The 15,213-nt window shown below is 30.2% G+C and overlaps 2 protein-coding genes across 2 annotated transcripts; one reads left to right on the top strand and one right to left on the bottom strand.

Moving 5' to 3' along the window:
- LOC109332323 (protein Asterix-like) lies at nt 6,225-10,028 on the top strand. Its single transcript, XM_019567270.1, has 4 exons — nt 6,225-6,440; nt 6,571-6,671; nt 9,587-9,677; nt 9,749-10,028. Exons 1-3 carry the CDS (start codon nt 6,300-6,302, stop codon nt 9,648-9,650), a joined length of 306 nt encoding a protein of 101 aa, XP_019422815.1. The 5' UTR covers nt 6,225-6,299; the 3' UTR covers nt 9,651-9,677; nt 9,749-10,028.
- On the bottom strand, nt 13,531-14,465 carry LOC109332708. Its single transcript, XM_019567730.1, has one exon. The coding sequence runs from the start codon at nt 14,420-14,422 to the stop codon at nt 13,550-13,552; it is 873 nt and encodes a 290-aa protein (XP_019423275.1). The 5' UTR covers nt 14,423-14,465; the 3' UTR covers nt 13,531-13,549.

Raw genomic sequence — 15,213 nt, 5'->3', positions numbered from 1 at the left:
GTTTAAAGTTTTTATTCTTGGAATCCCTTACTAATTAGTGTAAGTAGGGGTAACAATATGGGCAAGAATATGGATTGGCATGACTCGACTCTTATTATTAAAATGACTCAAAATATTAATCCGACCTATATTTGGCAGGTTGGCAGGCCGGCGGACTGGCCCATTTTGTTTCTTTCAAAGCACATATTAAAACTTTTAGACAAAAATAAATAACTCAAACAATTCATAAATGTCTTTTAAAACAAAAATCACAAACAAAAGACACAATCTCATGATAACATATTGTATTAGTACAAAACTTATAAATTCTAAACAATAAACCACCATAGTCTTAAACTTTTAGACTTCTAGTTCATAACAGAGCTTATAATTCCTAAGTTTTAAACAATGTATAAGAATCAAAACTATTATATTATAAATCAATCATAACAAAGTATATATATTACTCAATTTAATTTGAATTCGACTACATTAAAAATATAAATTGAAACTCAGTCGAATTCAGTTAATTTTTCAAAAGAAATCAAAATTAGTAGTTCTACTTGAGTTTCTAATTTTCCATTTCAATTAATTAAATGTTTAAATTTGATTCAAACGCCTTAATTGTTAGTGAAACTTTACCTTTACCTGATAACAAGTACAATAACTGGATAAAAGTGAAGATAATAGATAAGTACATAATGAGATATTAAATGTTCACTTTACAAAGAGAAAGAATAACTATATGCTTAAGCAACCAAACATAAGTTAAAACTATAAATGTTTAATCTTAATTACAATAAGCAACATGATAGACAGATGAACTTTAATCCAAAACGGGCTTCCAAAACGGGTTGAATACGAGCTTTTAGGCTAAAACTCTCAGTCCGACCGGCTAAAAACACCTATCCAAACGGGCTGGCCTGTCGGGCCAATCCCATTTTGCCATCCCCGCGTAGGAGTGAACAAAACACAGCACTACCCACCTGACTTAACCTAATTATGATCAGACCTAAATAGGATGACCGACCAGAACTTGATCCATTGTTTATTTACTCATTATATTTGTATGTATTTTTATTAAATTATGTAGAGAATAATAACATCTTTTGGCATGTTCAAATTTTTTTATCATATATATGATAAACAATATATATATATATATATTCATTTTATATGTTAAATAATATATCTATTAAAATAAATAATATTGACAATACTTTATCTAAAAGACGTATAGATTATATTTAATCGAATATAGGTTTGAGTTCAGAGGTTGACCCGATTAATATTTAGGTTCAGATTAACTTCAGGTCTAGGCCTCTTTAATCTATAAATATTATATTATATATGATTTTTTATATTATCAATAAGTCTTTTATCATTCATATCTTAAGAGTACAATATTTTTTATAGGGAAGAGATTCACTTACTCCAATAGTGTGTTTAAAAAATTTACTCTACATCTTAGCCATCAATTTTAGGAAAATTTAATAGTTTAGATTTACTCACTAATTCAAACTATTGGATTTTCCTAAAATTGATGACCAAGATGTAGAGAAAGTTTAAATGTTTTTTAAACTTACTATTAGAGTAAGTGGATCTCCTTTTTTATATCGTCAATAACATATTGTTGATAGTAGGAGTGAGCAAGATCTGACTCTACCCATTCACCCAATTTAGATGATTATGGCCATACCTGAATATGATCAGGTTTTATCGAGTTCAAGTTAAAAAATTAGACTCGACCGATATTTAGGGCTGGGTAATAAGCAAACATACTCAACTCATCTCATGATCATTCATTCGTCATGTTTCTACGTGTCTATTTAATGTGTACATGATAATATCACTTCTTTGATCGAAAACATAATCTTCAAATATTTTTCATCATACATGATTAATAATATATATTATTTCATTTGACATATTACATGATAATAATAATATTATTTAGAAAATTTTATCAATGCATATTATATTTAATCTAGTTTAGAATGAGATTTAGATTCAAAGGTTAACCAACCAATATTTTTAGCTTTGAATTTAGGACTATATCCGGCTAAAAAATATTCAATTAATATTTAAAATCGGATAAAAGACAACTATTGCCAAATATAACATGACGGATACTCATTGACACCCTTGATATATATTATCAACACACGTAATGACATGACCCATCCACACAAAAGATAAAATTACATTGAAATCTTGTTTGAAATTAATGTTATAATACATTTCCCATAATCACATTGATAAAAATATTAATATAATGATAAAATAATTCACTACTTAAATTGCTATATATTATTAAAATATTGGATTGATATAATGACCAATCATTTCACCAAATATTAGGAGATATCATATACACGTTATCTTTAGTTGTTTTTAGTATAATATTAGAATTGTGTGGCTGATTGGGACCTAACTTGTGTATATATTTGAACAGATTTGATGAACGAGATTGAAATTTATATATTATTAATTATAACAAATCTAAAAATTATTATTTGTAATACATAGTTTTTAATTATTAAAATATTTTAATAGCTGAAATGTTATAAACAATTATGGGGTTGAAGTATAACACCTATATTTTTCCTAATGTGAATTATGAATTTGCTTAGTGTATTAAATTAATTTTTAGTATATAATTGAGAATATGTGTATTTAAAACATTGTACTAAAGTGTAATGTTTTCTTTTTTTTTAAATCTATTCATATATTTTTAGAACATGAGATTTTGAATAGGAGTATGATATAATATATTTAGGATTAGTAGCATAGTTAGATTGATTCTTTTAAATTATAAGATTTGTTATAGGTTTATCAATCCAAATTGCCTTATAACTAATATAAATTTTTGGAATAATAACAATGAGAAATGTATTTAGTAATTGATTAAAATAGAATAGAATAATATGTTATTAATATTCCTATAATTCTATATGCATATTTTATGGATTTAAAAATAGTTAAGAAAAATAAAAATAAAAGTCATTGTCCCTTTCTTTGGGAAAAAACAGAACGTAACTTTTGGTGAAGGAGAAGAAAGAAGTGGTGAGCATTCTCTTCTTCCTCTTTGTTTTTCTTTCCCTTTCTCTCACTCTCTTTCTCTATTTCTTTCTTTCTCTATTCATCTCTACCTTCTATTGAGTGAAGGTGTAGCAAAAAGGTGAGTTCCCTTTTGTTGGTATTTTTGTTTTCTTCTCCACTTTTAGGATGCATGTTTACATTAGCATATCTATCATTTAACATGATTGTAGTAACTTTATGTTGATTAGGGTTAGTTTTTCCCCATTCTGTTTAGTTTCTAATAATACACTAATTTTATGTTAAATTGGTGTATATATATATATATATATATATATATAATTTTACATATTCATGCGGATCAAAATTCCAATGTTACATTAGTTATGTGCAAAAATGGGTTATCAAGATAACTCATTGTTTGGGTGTAGCTACTGACCAAGTTTTTATGAGGTTTTTGGTGTTTGAGTACTTCTATTAATTAGTACCGGTATGCTATGATGATATTAATGTCGTCAGGAATTGTTTCCAGTGTTGGAGGAACACAAGTACAAATGTGTTTGACATATATACATTCATCATAACATTGGAGGAAGGTTTGTGGCAGAATGGAAAGATTCAAGATAGTAATATCTTGGGAAATGAATAGGGGTGGTTAATGATGGTGATTCATCATGAAAACCTTGAGGGTTGCTTGGGTAGGGTAGTCCAGTGATGGTCCGGTTGATCCCCTGTAGATCAGGATAGCCTTGCTTAACCAAGTGATTTCTGACACCCCCTTTGAGTTATCTGGATCGGTGAGAGAGCTCCTGGTATGAGAGTCGTATGAGAGTCACCTGGTCTGATAGGTGTACTTAGTTATTGTATTATATCATACAGGATGTCTTGTACTCCCGATTGCTTTCCAAAAGGAGTTGAGTTGAAAAATAATGGGAGTTGAGTTGAAAAGTGAAAGGTTGAATATGGATTCATATGCATTGCATTTGATATTGGACTAGTTGGTGATACATTGCATAGTTTATGCACCATACTCATGAGATTGAGTTTTATGTTTGAGAAATGTGATATGTTTATTTTATAATATGATTGTTAATGTTGTGCTATAATCGTTTATGTTGTGTCATGTCGCTTATACTGTGTTATAATCGTAATCGCTGATGTTGAGTTATGATTGTCCATGTTATGATATATATTATTTATATTATGTTATGATACTTAATTTCCATATAATTCCACATATTGTGCCTTAAAAGGATAACTTACTCTCTCTTTGTTTCTGTATATTGTGTACTGGTATATCTTATGACCATACAGATGACAAGCAACACTTCTCCCCAAGAAATGGTAGAGAATCAGGTTCCTTGTTAGTAGTATAGGAATATAGTGTTGGTGTGTGATTGGAATGATATGTTGCTTACTTATATTTTGGAAGACTGGTAAATGAGTTACCTTAGATGTTATGTTTGTGTTATGTTTTTGTGTATTGTGAGCACCCTGTTGTAAGGATGAAATTAACTTCTGATACTCTAGGAACGCAGGTTTTACTTTACTTGAAAATACTATAAGTTATTTGTATGTATGCAACTAAAACTAACTAGAAATTTGCATTCCTATAAATGGATCATAGTTATTATGTAGTTGTTTGTAAAACATGTTATATATGACTTTTAGTCATGACATTTTGATGGATATTATCACATATGCTTTTATGATGTTGCTTTAGAATGACAAAAGTATTGATAAGTAAATACCTATACTTAGTATTAAATGAGGACAATTGATTCTTGGAAATAATTTATTTATTCCCATAAATATAGAGAATGAACTTGAATTGTTGAAGTCTTAAAAATATATTGTTATGTCATTTGGGCCATTGTTTTAATTAGAAACTCATAATTATTAAATATATTCACAATAAATATAATCTATGAAGGAAGAAATTCATAGTTATAAATAGTTGTTGAGTAAGAAATTCTATAAAAATATTTTTTTTTATTTCACAAAAGGTTTGGGTCGTTACATTAAGGTTTGAATTTTAATGAGTAATTTTAAAAAATATAAAAAAATTCAAGTATAAATTGATTTTAACTAACACAGTAAGATATGATTGATTCAGTTGATCGATGTAATTATATATTTGGGATAATTTTCATATCACACAATATTTATGATTTATACAATATTATTTATAAGTATGTTTAAAATTGATCTTAGGACTAACATACTTTAAATATTTGATCTTATTTATTTCAGATTTTTTATCTTCGTAACGTTATTACAAAAGTGGGAGTTGATGTCATATGAGGTTATTGGAAATATTAAAGGAAATGAAAGTGACATATAAATTTGTTTTTCACATATTCCACCAACGATAACTGTTAATTTTATTTTATTAGCCATTAGTCAATGAGAAAGAAAAAGAGAAAGACGATGAGTCAAAAATACATGCGAGAAATTTATTCAAAAATAGATCGTTGGGTAAGTTTGAGATTTGGATTTTGAAGGAGAATGAAAATAAATATAAAGCTTAAGAGCCATAAAATACTTTTAAACTTTCTATTTTTTTCTTTTTTCCATTTCAAAATTCAACTTCCAAACTAAAAAAAATATAATGCTACACATGAACTAATCCGTTGGGAATAAATTAGTTCATTTAATTGGGAAGCCTCCGGGAACATCATATTTCATTTGTTTATTTTTTTCATCAACATAATAAAGTTACATGAGTAGAAAAGTTTACTTTAGAATCATTGTGAAAAATGATAGGTAATTTTTATTTTTAAAAGTTAATAATAACTAGTATAATAATAAAGTGTAATATATTATATGAATAAAAATTTAGACGCATTCGCATTCAGTTTATTATCCATTTGTATTAGTCATATTTAACATGAAATAAAAATTAAATATAAATAATCTATATAATCCTAAGCACCTATCACCAATAATACATTAATTAACCACAAATTTTACCTTAAATTAAACATTATCATACAAACAAAAAAATAATATAAAGTACACCGAACACAAAAATACATTTTAATTCAAAAAAATAAAATATATAAAAATTGGATATGTAGTATCAAACAATAATATTGTTATCGGCTATTGAATGATAATGTAAAAACCTTTTCATTATTCAGACTTTTCTTTTTCTTCTTCCGTATGAATAAAATGGAGGTGTTAATCTGAAGTGCTTATAAAGAGAATAAAAGAGGGAGAAAAAACATTTACATCTGTACGGATCTTAGACGCGAACGCGAGAGAGAAATCAATCAGTGATGTCATCGCACGGCAACGATCCACGTCAGCCATCGGCGGCGAAGCCATACGTAGCGCCGGTTGTTGCCCCGCAAGACATGCCGATAGATTACGCCGGTTTCATCGCCGTCGTGTTCGGCATCGCCGGCGTCATGTTCAGGGTTCGTAGCACCTCATTTCTCTCTTATTCGCTCTTTCTACAATTTTCATTTTCATTTCATGGATCTGTATTTTCCATTGCACTAACCTTCTTTCATTGTTTTGTTTCAATTACAAAATAATAAAATTCAGTATAAGCTGAGTTCTTGGCTCGCTCTCATTTTCTGTGCACAATCCGTTGCAAACATGAGGAATATCGAAACCGATCTCAAACAAGTTATGATGGCCATGATGTAAGTTTTTCTTCATTTTCATTTCTTAAACTTATATTCTAATACGAGAATAACCTATCTCCTCATATAAGCAGATATCCTTTAGCCTAAAAATGTGACATGCTATTTTGTTTATTTAAAAAAATATGTTTATAGAAAATGATGAAACATGATACATGTCTTTCACTAGCCTGAGGAGATAACTTATACTCCCTTCCCTTCCAATATTTGTTGCGTCTCTTATATATAAAACTAATTATAAAAAGTAGAATATTTTGTTTTATGAAGGGATAAATAAGCTGGAAAAAATATATGAGGAATAAATAAGATTTACCTTTGTTTTATTCATGCACCAAACGCCTACTTTTGATTTGCACACTTTGTTATGCTAGACATACGAGGAACACATCTGTTGTCTCACTCCATGTATCATTACCTGTTATCGGAGTGATACAAAGAAACAAAGGAGTGAGACAACATATTTGAATTCTTATCAATGGGTCAACATTGATATAGTAGTAAAACTAAAGACATGAACACATATCTATTATCCCAAATTATGTCATATACACCATCGCACCAATAATAATGAAGCAAAAACATTAACAATAATGAAGGTTTAGAAATTTTAGTTGACATGTCATGTTTTCGTTGGCGCGAGGCAACATATGACATAGTATTTACGACAACATATCTCTATAGGGGTGACAATATTATGAGTCTCACATTGAGTAAGTAAGGAAGCTCGATATTATACCTAAGCCCCAAGGCTCTCCCACTTGATGAACTAGTCTTTTGGGTTGATCGCTCCTCCTGTAATTAAATCGTAACAATAATTGAATCATGATAGTTCAAGATTTCTCCTCCACTATAGTTGGAACAGTTGATCTTTCCAAGCCTTGTGGTGTCTTGTTCCCAATTATTCTATGATGTGGCCCCTTTTCAAAAACCTTTTCCTCCAAGAATTCTTAATCTGCTAAATCTTCCTGTGAGGAACTAACTTTCTCAAAAGCTTAAGCTAATGGGTGAAGGTACATGGATAGCTTTTGTATGCTCCTTCACGCAATAGTGTTTTGGGCTTGAAGCGTGTACTATGCACAAGCCTAACACACCTTATGCTGAAATTTTAGCTTCTTTTATTTATTTATTTAGAAGATTAGGTACGATAACGTCATAATGATCAAACCTGTAGCCACTTGTCATAGAGGCTTTGATACCGAATTAGAATAGTTGGGCTTAACGTGACCCCAATAGAGTTAGCTCATAGGTGGAAGTTTGCCCAGGTTATAAATGGTTCTCAGTTCATTTATTGTGTGTGTTAATAATAGTACAATTGTATGAGCTAGCTTTTGGATGGAGTTAGATCCAATTATTCTAACAATAAGAAAATATGGACCAGTTTATTAAACACTCATTTTATTATTTTTCTTCTAAACATGCTATTTGATATATAGATGGTTATAGTTCAATTGTATGATTAGGTACAGGTAGCCTGCAATAGTGCTATGGTGATTGCCAGGGCTTTGTGCATAGCATTGTACTGAAACCCATAAAGCCTGGCAATAATACAGGCTATGTTTGCTATAGGAGTTATGGTGATGGTGTGATGCCGTAGAAGCTCAAAATCTCTAATTGTCTATTTGTGAGGGGAAGGAGAGAAATGGTAAGGCTAGGGAATCAAGAAATACATTAGTGAGAGGATTCCTAAGCTTTCGTTTCCCACAAATGGCCCTTAAAGTGTCATAGACCATGGGAACTCTGAATCAGTTCCGCTTGGCTGCTCTGCTTCTCATAAGAGAATATCAACATCCTCTAAGTGGTTATTGGTAAAATCTGACTTTGCTGGTAGAGTCTGTCCTCTCCAGGAGCCACTGAGTTTTCCAGTATACCTCGAGTAATGGCTCTCTTATCCCAAGCTTTTGAAGCTGATGTTTCTTTTTTCCTTCCTTTTATTTTCTCTTCTCAAGGACACTCTCCATCATCATGGCATGTGCTTCTGAGCCCACTTGTTTTATCCTCCTTGTCAGCTCCTGTTAATCTCTAATATTTATCATGGCATCTCTGTTATGTCATGTCATGTTTCTGTTTCTGGTCTTTAGGGAGCTAGCTTGTTCGAGCCAGGGGATGGGACATCTGAACCCGGTTCCCAGGTTACCATCACAACAATTGAGAACAATCCTCTCCAGCCAAAGTGGACTTGGAAGAGTCAACCAGGCTACTTTATGAAGCCTATTTACTTGAAAATTTGAAAAGTAGTGGTGTTGTTGCACTCATATCCGATACTGATATGATGCTTCTGATCTTCTGGATACCTATTCAAGAAGTATTCCATGTTAAAGAAGAAAAAACTTTTATTTGATGCCATTTAAGATTCGACTCTGATATGATTCAAACTTTGTTCAATCTCTTTTTAAATATATTTCTCACCCCTATATGCAATACCCTTAGATTTAGATAGTAATTTAGTGAAGATGGTTTTGAATTGTGAGTTACTTTATGGAGCCAAGACATATTTTAAATTATACTACAGATCTCTTTTGTTCACATTCTGACAGAGGTAAGAATGTGATATAGGTAGAAAGCAAATTTTTTTGTTATGATGACAATTTTTTTTTGTAAATTGTGAGCATTGTGTTTATGTATTAATGAGAAGTGATCAACGTCTCTAAGATTTAGATACATTCTATGATGGAAAAGGTAGCTTAGAAGCATACTAAAATTAATTCCAGCTTTCTCCAAAGGTGATGTTAATCTTAAGATGTGATTTATATGACAGTGATTCTTGTATTTAACTTATCTTTATTCCTTCACCTTTCTGTAAACATGACATGCATCATGTAATGGTCTATTCTCCTAAAATCTGGGTAGTATAAATTTAACAAAATTTCTTTTCCACTTTCAAAATTGTTGACTTTGATGTTAATTCTGAACTTCAGGTTTTCTATAATGGGATTAATAAGCATCTACTTCGGACCTCCTAAGCCTAGCAAGCAAAGTTGAGATCTCAGGTTTATGTAGAAATTATCTTTTTGGGGGTTATTTTCATGTACCAATATACATGGCATGAAATTTAGAGTCATTCAATGTTTTGTTTTTTCTTCTTCATGTGACTTTTCAGTTGTCTGTACTAAATATGCCTGTGAATACTTGGACACCTGTTTATTTCACCATTTTGATGTTTTAAGCATTAAAAGTTCTTCAGTTAGGAAAATGAAGAGAGCAACAAGATTAACCTGTTTAGAACATTATGTAATGGAATACATGTATGAGATTTCTGGTAGTTTTGTTATATGATGCATGCAAGTGCAGAGTTCTAGATTCTGCATTAGACTTTGTTAAAAGGAATATGCATAAAAGAGTAATTCATGGGTTCTGTTATAATTCTGGTAATCGAATGAGATGTTCTTTGTTGTTTAAGGCTAAGTTTGGAGTCTTTTGGATGAGCGATGACTTGGAAAGTGTCTCCTTTATTCGGGAGTTCGGTGAAAGAAAGGGAAAATTTCTAGAGGTTTTCTGGACCCCTCTAAAACTCTAAAATCCTCTTTATGCTTATTTTCACGCTCCATCATTATGAGGTATTTTGGAGACAAACATGTTAAGGTATTTAAATGCACTTACTAAAATTTTATAATCACATTCTTATCTATTACTTGTTAATTAGACAATATTCTTGCACTTTTAACTATTCATTTTATTTCTATCTAAATTTTACACTCTCAAACAAGAGTTTGAATTGTCTTCCTTTTCCTTCCTCTCCCCGCCCCTTTATCTTTCTCTTTTCCTTTCCCTATGTTGGGGATAGTAGAGGATATTGCTTCACATGAAGACTTATTATAAAGGGATGGATAATGGATCCAAATTTTAGCCAGTGAAATTTTGGGATCATAATATTATGGGTTCGAGTCTCACCATCAACAAAAAATGGGAGTTATAATGTAGTTAGATGATAAGGTGTAGGAGGTTGAGGGTGGAGTCTCACCCACAACAAAATACTAACATACTAACAACTCACGATAAAAAAAATAAGATATTGTGCACTTGATTTTCCTTCCAAAATCCACTGATAACACAACTGCATTCTTCTCCCTACATACTTTGTGACAATAGCTGCAAGTTTCCTAATGAATGGGTATCTATGACCTAAATCTCATTGAACAGAAAGGGACTGCACAAAAAAATATTTAGTATCAGTAAAAACACAAGGCATGATGGATCACTCATTACAAATCTTAAAAAACTAACACTCTTCCAAAAGAAACATGCTCTTGTGGCTATAATGTTTATGTAAAAAATATATTTCATGTAAAATAAATTTACTGGTCTAAAATGAAGCACTAAGCTAACACATGGATTTGGTGATTTTGAAGGTTGGTGATTATGATAACCTGCCACCAATATGAAATACAACTTACCAATCTTAGACTCTATTAATGAAAGAAAATAATATCATGCTATAAAGAAATAAATTATCTCTACTAACTAATAAAATTATAATAATATATTATATATTTAATTATTTTCTAAAAAAATGTTTCTAAAACAACACAAAATAATACATATATCATATTTTAACTGATTGAAGGAGATATACTATCTTCTGGTATAAGGAGATATTTTATTGATAGTTATTGATTGTTTTATGATGGGTCAATCGTCCACATGATTGGTGTTAATTAATTGAGTTCAAAATTAATCTATTGTGTTTCAGATTTGTCTCACTAAAGTCATAGGACTCTAAAGAAACTAAATCTATATCCCTAATAAGTTGACAGCTAAATATTATTTTATTATTTTCTATGTTTCTTTTTCTTTTGGGTATAGAACTGAAATATCAGACTTATTTAACAATTAATAATACTGAATAACAATAACAGCTAATTTTTTTAACTACAAAAATACTAACAACTCTCACCTAAATTAGTTGTAAGTGCCTAAAAATATAACAGTAACACAAAATAGAGATTAGAGAAGAAGAAGATAAGTTATTTCAGTTCAAATTCTCTCTCTCTCATATTCTTTTCTTCACTTTTCATCTAAACCAAACAGCTAAATAAACATCTTACTATTTTCCCTTTGAAGTATCTTTCCTTATAGTTTTTTTCTTCATTTTCTTTTGCAAAACCAACCATAAGCTTAGATTTCGGTTAAGTTGTCACATCTTTAACCAACATTTTTTTGGTATTATAAAAAATATCTCTTCATTTTTTGAAGAAGGAACTATTCATTTCTGGGTGTGTGAGTATCTCTTCTAATAAGCGTTGCTCATATAAATTGAACGCTTAATCTTTCTTTCTAATGATCTAATCTAACAGAGTATCATACGACTAGATCAACATCTTGTTTTTAATCTACGGATTTAGAGCCCTGAAGTGTGTACGTGGGTTGTTCTCCATGATTTGGTAAATAAAAACTTCATTAGTCAGCCAAATTTGTCTCCTCTCATGCCACATTACCCTCAATTCATTTTTCAATTATTAAAGGGCTTCGACCATTGCGGCTACAAAAATGGATTAAAGAATTGTTATTTGAAATGTTGAGATCCACATCATTTTAATTAATTAAGCTTTTGTCTACTTCACAAGTTTTTTAATATTCCAAGAGTATCGGGTCAATATGTGAGTTTATAATGGTGAATCATGTGTGCACGAGTGGCATGTATTATATAAATCTCCTTATGATTTTAAACATGGTTGCTTAATAGCATTTTGCTAAATGCTAATAAGAAGAACATCACATTTTATTGAGAGATAAAAATCTTTGGTCACTTGTACTAATAACATGTCCCAAGAAATTATGTTTATTCTTGTCTCTATCCAATCAAATCACACTAACAAATGTAATTCTACTTTTATGATTTTTTTATTTAGTTGAATAACACATTGTAATTGGTGAGATACATCATTAGAGATACAATCTGAGATAAATGATCTCCATTCCTCTTGTAGTGAATGCATATCTTACACCAATTAGGATAGGATGTAATAGTTTGGTTCAATTTTTAGTATAATGAGTTTAAGGTGGAAGTATCAAATTAATATAGGCCAAATAATATTGGTAGTAATTGTGTTGGGAGTTAATGAAACATGTTATATTAATTTATATTAATTAAAAAAAATTAAGTTTGAATTTGTATTGTTGTTTTTACTTTACAATCATTAGATATGACTACATTTGATATAAGAAATTTGTTAATTGTGTTGACTTGTTGTCTTTTCTTGATTGAGACAACTTATAATACTCCACATATTCATAATGAAAAAAGATTCTCTAAATTAATCGAGAAACAATTAATTATTTTTACTCATATTTTCAATAATAAAAATGTAATTTTATGGTAAACAAGAGAATATAAATGTTATTACATATTACTTTTTATATGTTATTATTTGACATTTATCTCTCAATTAATGAAAATGATTCTAATGTCCATATGCACAAAAAGTTTGATGTTTTACATGGGACTTGGGCCACATGGTGACACAGAACCTCAAGTGAATTATGTATTCTAATCTATAAAAAATACTTTGTAAATCTTATACTTTCACTTAAATCCAAAAGCGACAATAATACAGAAATAACATTTTTAAGTCCTTCCAATCTTTTACTATAAATTTTAGACCCAAAACATTGTGCCTGTGTTTCATTGTATCACTAATAAATTCTATACATGTTACAAACCATTGAGGTAAATATTTTCAATCCTCACCATACCCCCTTATATTTGGAAAATATTCCTCTTGATACATAATTTGTTTCTTTTACGTTTATATTTAAGGGTAAAATTGTAATCTCATTATATATAGAAGGTAAGAATGACATGTACAATACAAAAAAATTTGTACTTCTCTCTGATTCTCGAGATCGCTAACTCAAAAAAAAAAATCAATCTATAGAATACTTCATTGGGAGATTATATTTAAAAGGGAGGATCTACTTTTAATCAAGCACCTAAATATGCTTTCTAAAGCATTCTCAATGCCTTCAATGGCATTCTCCAAATCCTTCAATCTTTCATGTGTTGCCTTCATTTTCTCACCATTGTTACCTTCATTTAAAAGGGTACTCAAAACTTCTTCTACACATTGCATTTCATTTATATTTTGTGAGTTATCTTCACATGCTATGCCACCTTTATGCATTAGTTTTGCCACCATAAACCATTTGGTTGGTTTTGATTTTGATGAAGACATGGTCAAGAATGAAAATATTACTTGGAATAGAAACAAGTTCATTGAAATAACTTCTCTAAGAACCCTAATCACACATGAAAAGTGTTGATCAAAATCTAACAATAATGATTCACCAAACTTGTTATCCATTTGCTTCAAAGATGATACCAACTTGTTAACATTCTTCTTCATCTTCTTTGTGAAGAAATTGTATTCACCTACACTTTTTTCAATGCTTGAATCTCCTTTTCTTCTTCTAAGAGTAGAATGAAGAGCTTGAACATTTTCTTTAATCTGCAACATGGTATCTCTTGTGATACCACATATATCCAAAATTCTCAATGAACCATCCAACACTTCTTCCACACATTTCTCACCTTTATGATGATTAATAACATGTTGTGTTGATGCCATGTTAAGAATATCATCTAAACCAACATACAAATCTTCAAGCAAGGTTAAACCAGTGCAAATGGAATCTGATGTAGATGTTGATGTTGTTTCCCAACTCTTGAATTTTCTCAACTCTTCCTCTATTCTTATGGTGCTAGGATGAGATCTAGAAGGTAAACTAATAGAGCGAATAGGGCACTTATTTACCATGGTTTTGGTCTTTTGTTATTTGTATTTTCTTCAATGAAATCTCAACTTTACTATGCTATTACAAAGTCCTTGACTTTATCTCTTATATAGAGGCCAATCTAGGCTAAAAAATAGGAATCACATGACATTGTTAGTCTCAACCTATGGTGCATGTGATAGTTGCATGGGTAGCCTTAGATTTAGGGTAACTTGTCACATGTCTACCCTACATTGTGGTATATTATATGTTATCATATTCTATAGGAGACAAGGTTTAAGGTTTGAGGTGTATACATGGCTTGTTCTCCTTGTGTTGGTAAAAAGAAAACCTTGTTAGTCATCACCAAGTTTGCCTCCTCTTCTGCCACATAACCCTCTTCATTTCAGGATGACATCTTCGGTCTTAAAAAGTGTGTTACTTCACGTGTTACTACTTATAATTGGTTAGAAAAATACTTAATTATTAAAATTTCAATTTACTTGTATATTTTTCAATCATTCATAAGTGGATGACACATAGAATAATACACTTTTTGGGACAGAAGATATTTTTATTTCGACTATAATATTCATGTCCACGGGATCATCATCACTATATGAACGATGTTGAGTAGGAGTATATGTTAAAATGGTAGGAGACATGAATAAGATAGATGTTCTTGATGAACGAGATGAAAATATTATATTGAATTGAATTTTTACAAAGCTACACCAAATCATCTATATAAAGGGAAGAAAATATTAACTACCATAACCAAATTAACTAACCAACTAATTAACAAAAAGTTCAACTATTTTAAATGTATAACTTA

The sequence above is a fragment of the Lupinus angustifolius genome, chromosome LG18 (genome assembly GCF_001865875.1).
Source record: "Lupinus angustifolius cultivar Tanjil chromosome LG18, LupAngTanjil_v1.0, whole genome shotgun sequence".
Taxonomy (NCBI): domain Eukaryota; kingdom Viridiplantae; phylum Streptophyta; class Magnoliopsida; order Fabales; family Fabaceae; genus Lupinus; species Lupinus angustifolius.
Note: the sequence above shows the minus strand (reverse complement) of the source record. Positions and strands in the feature narration are given on the sequence as shown.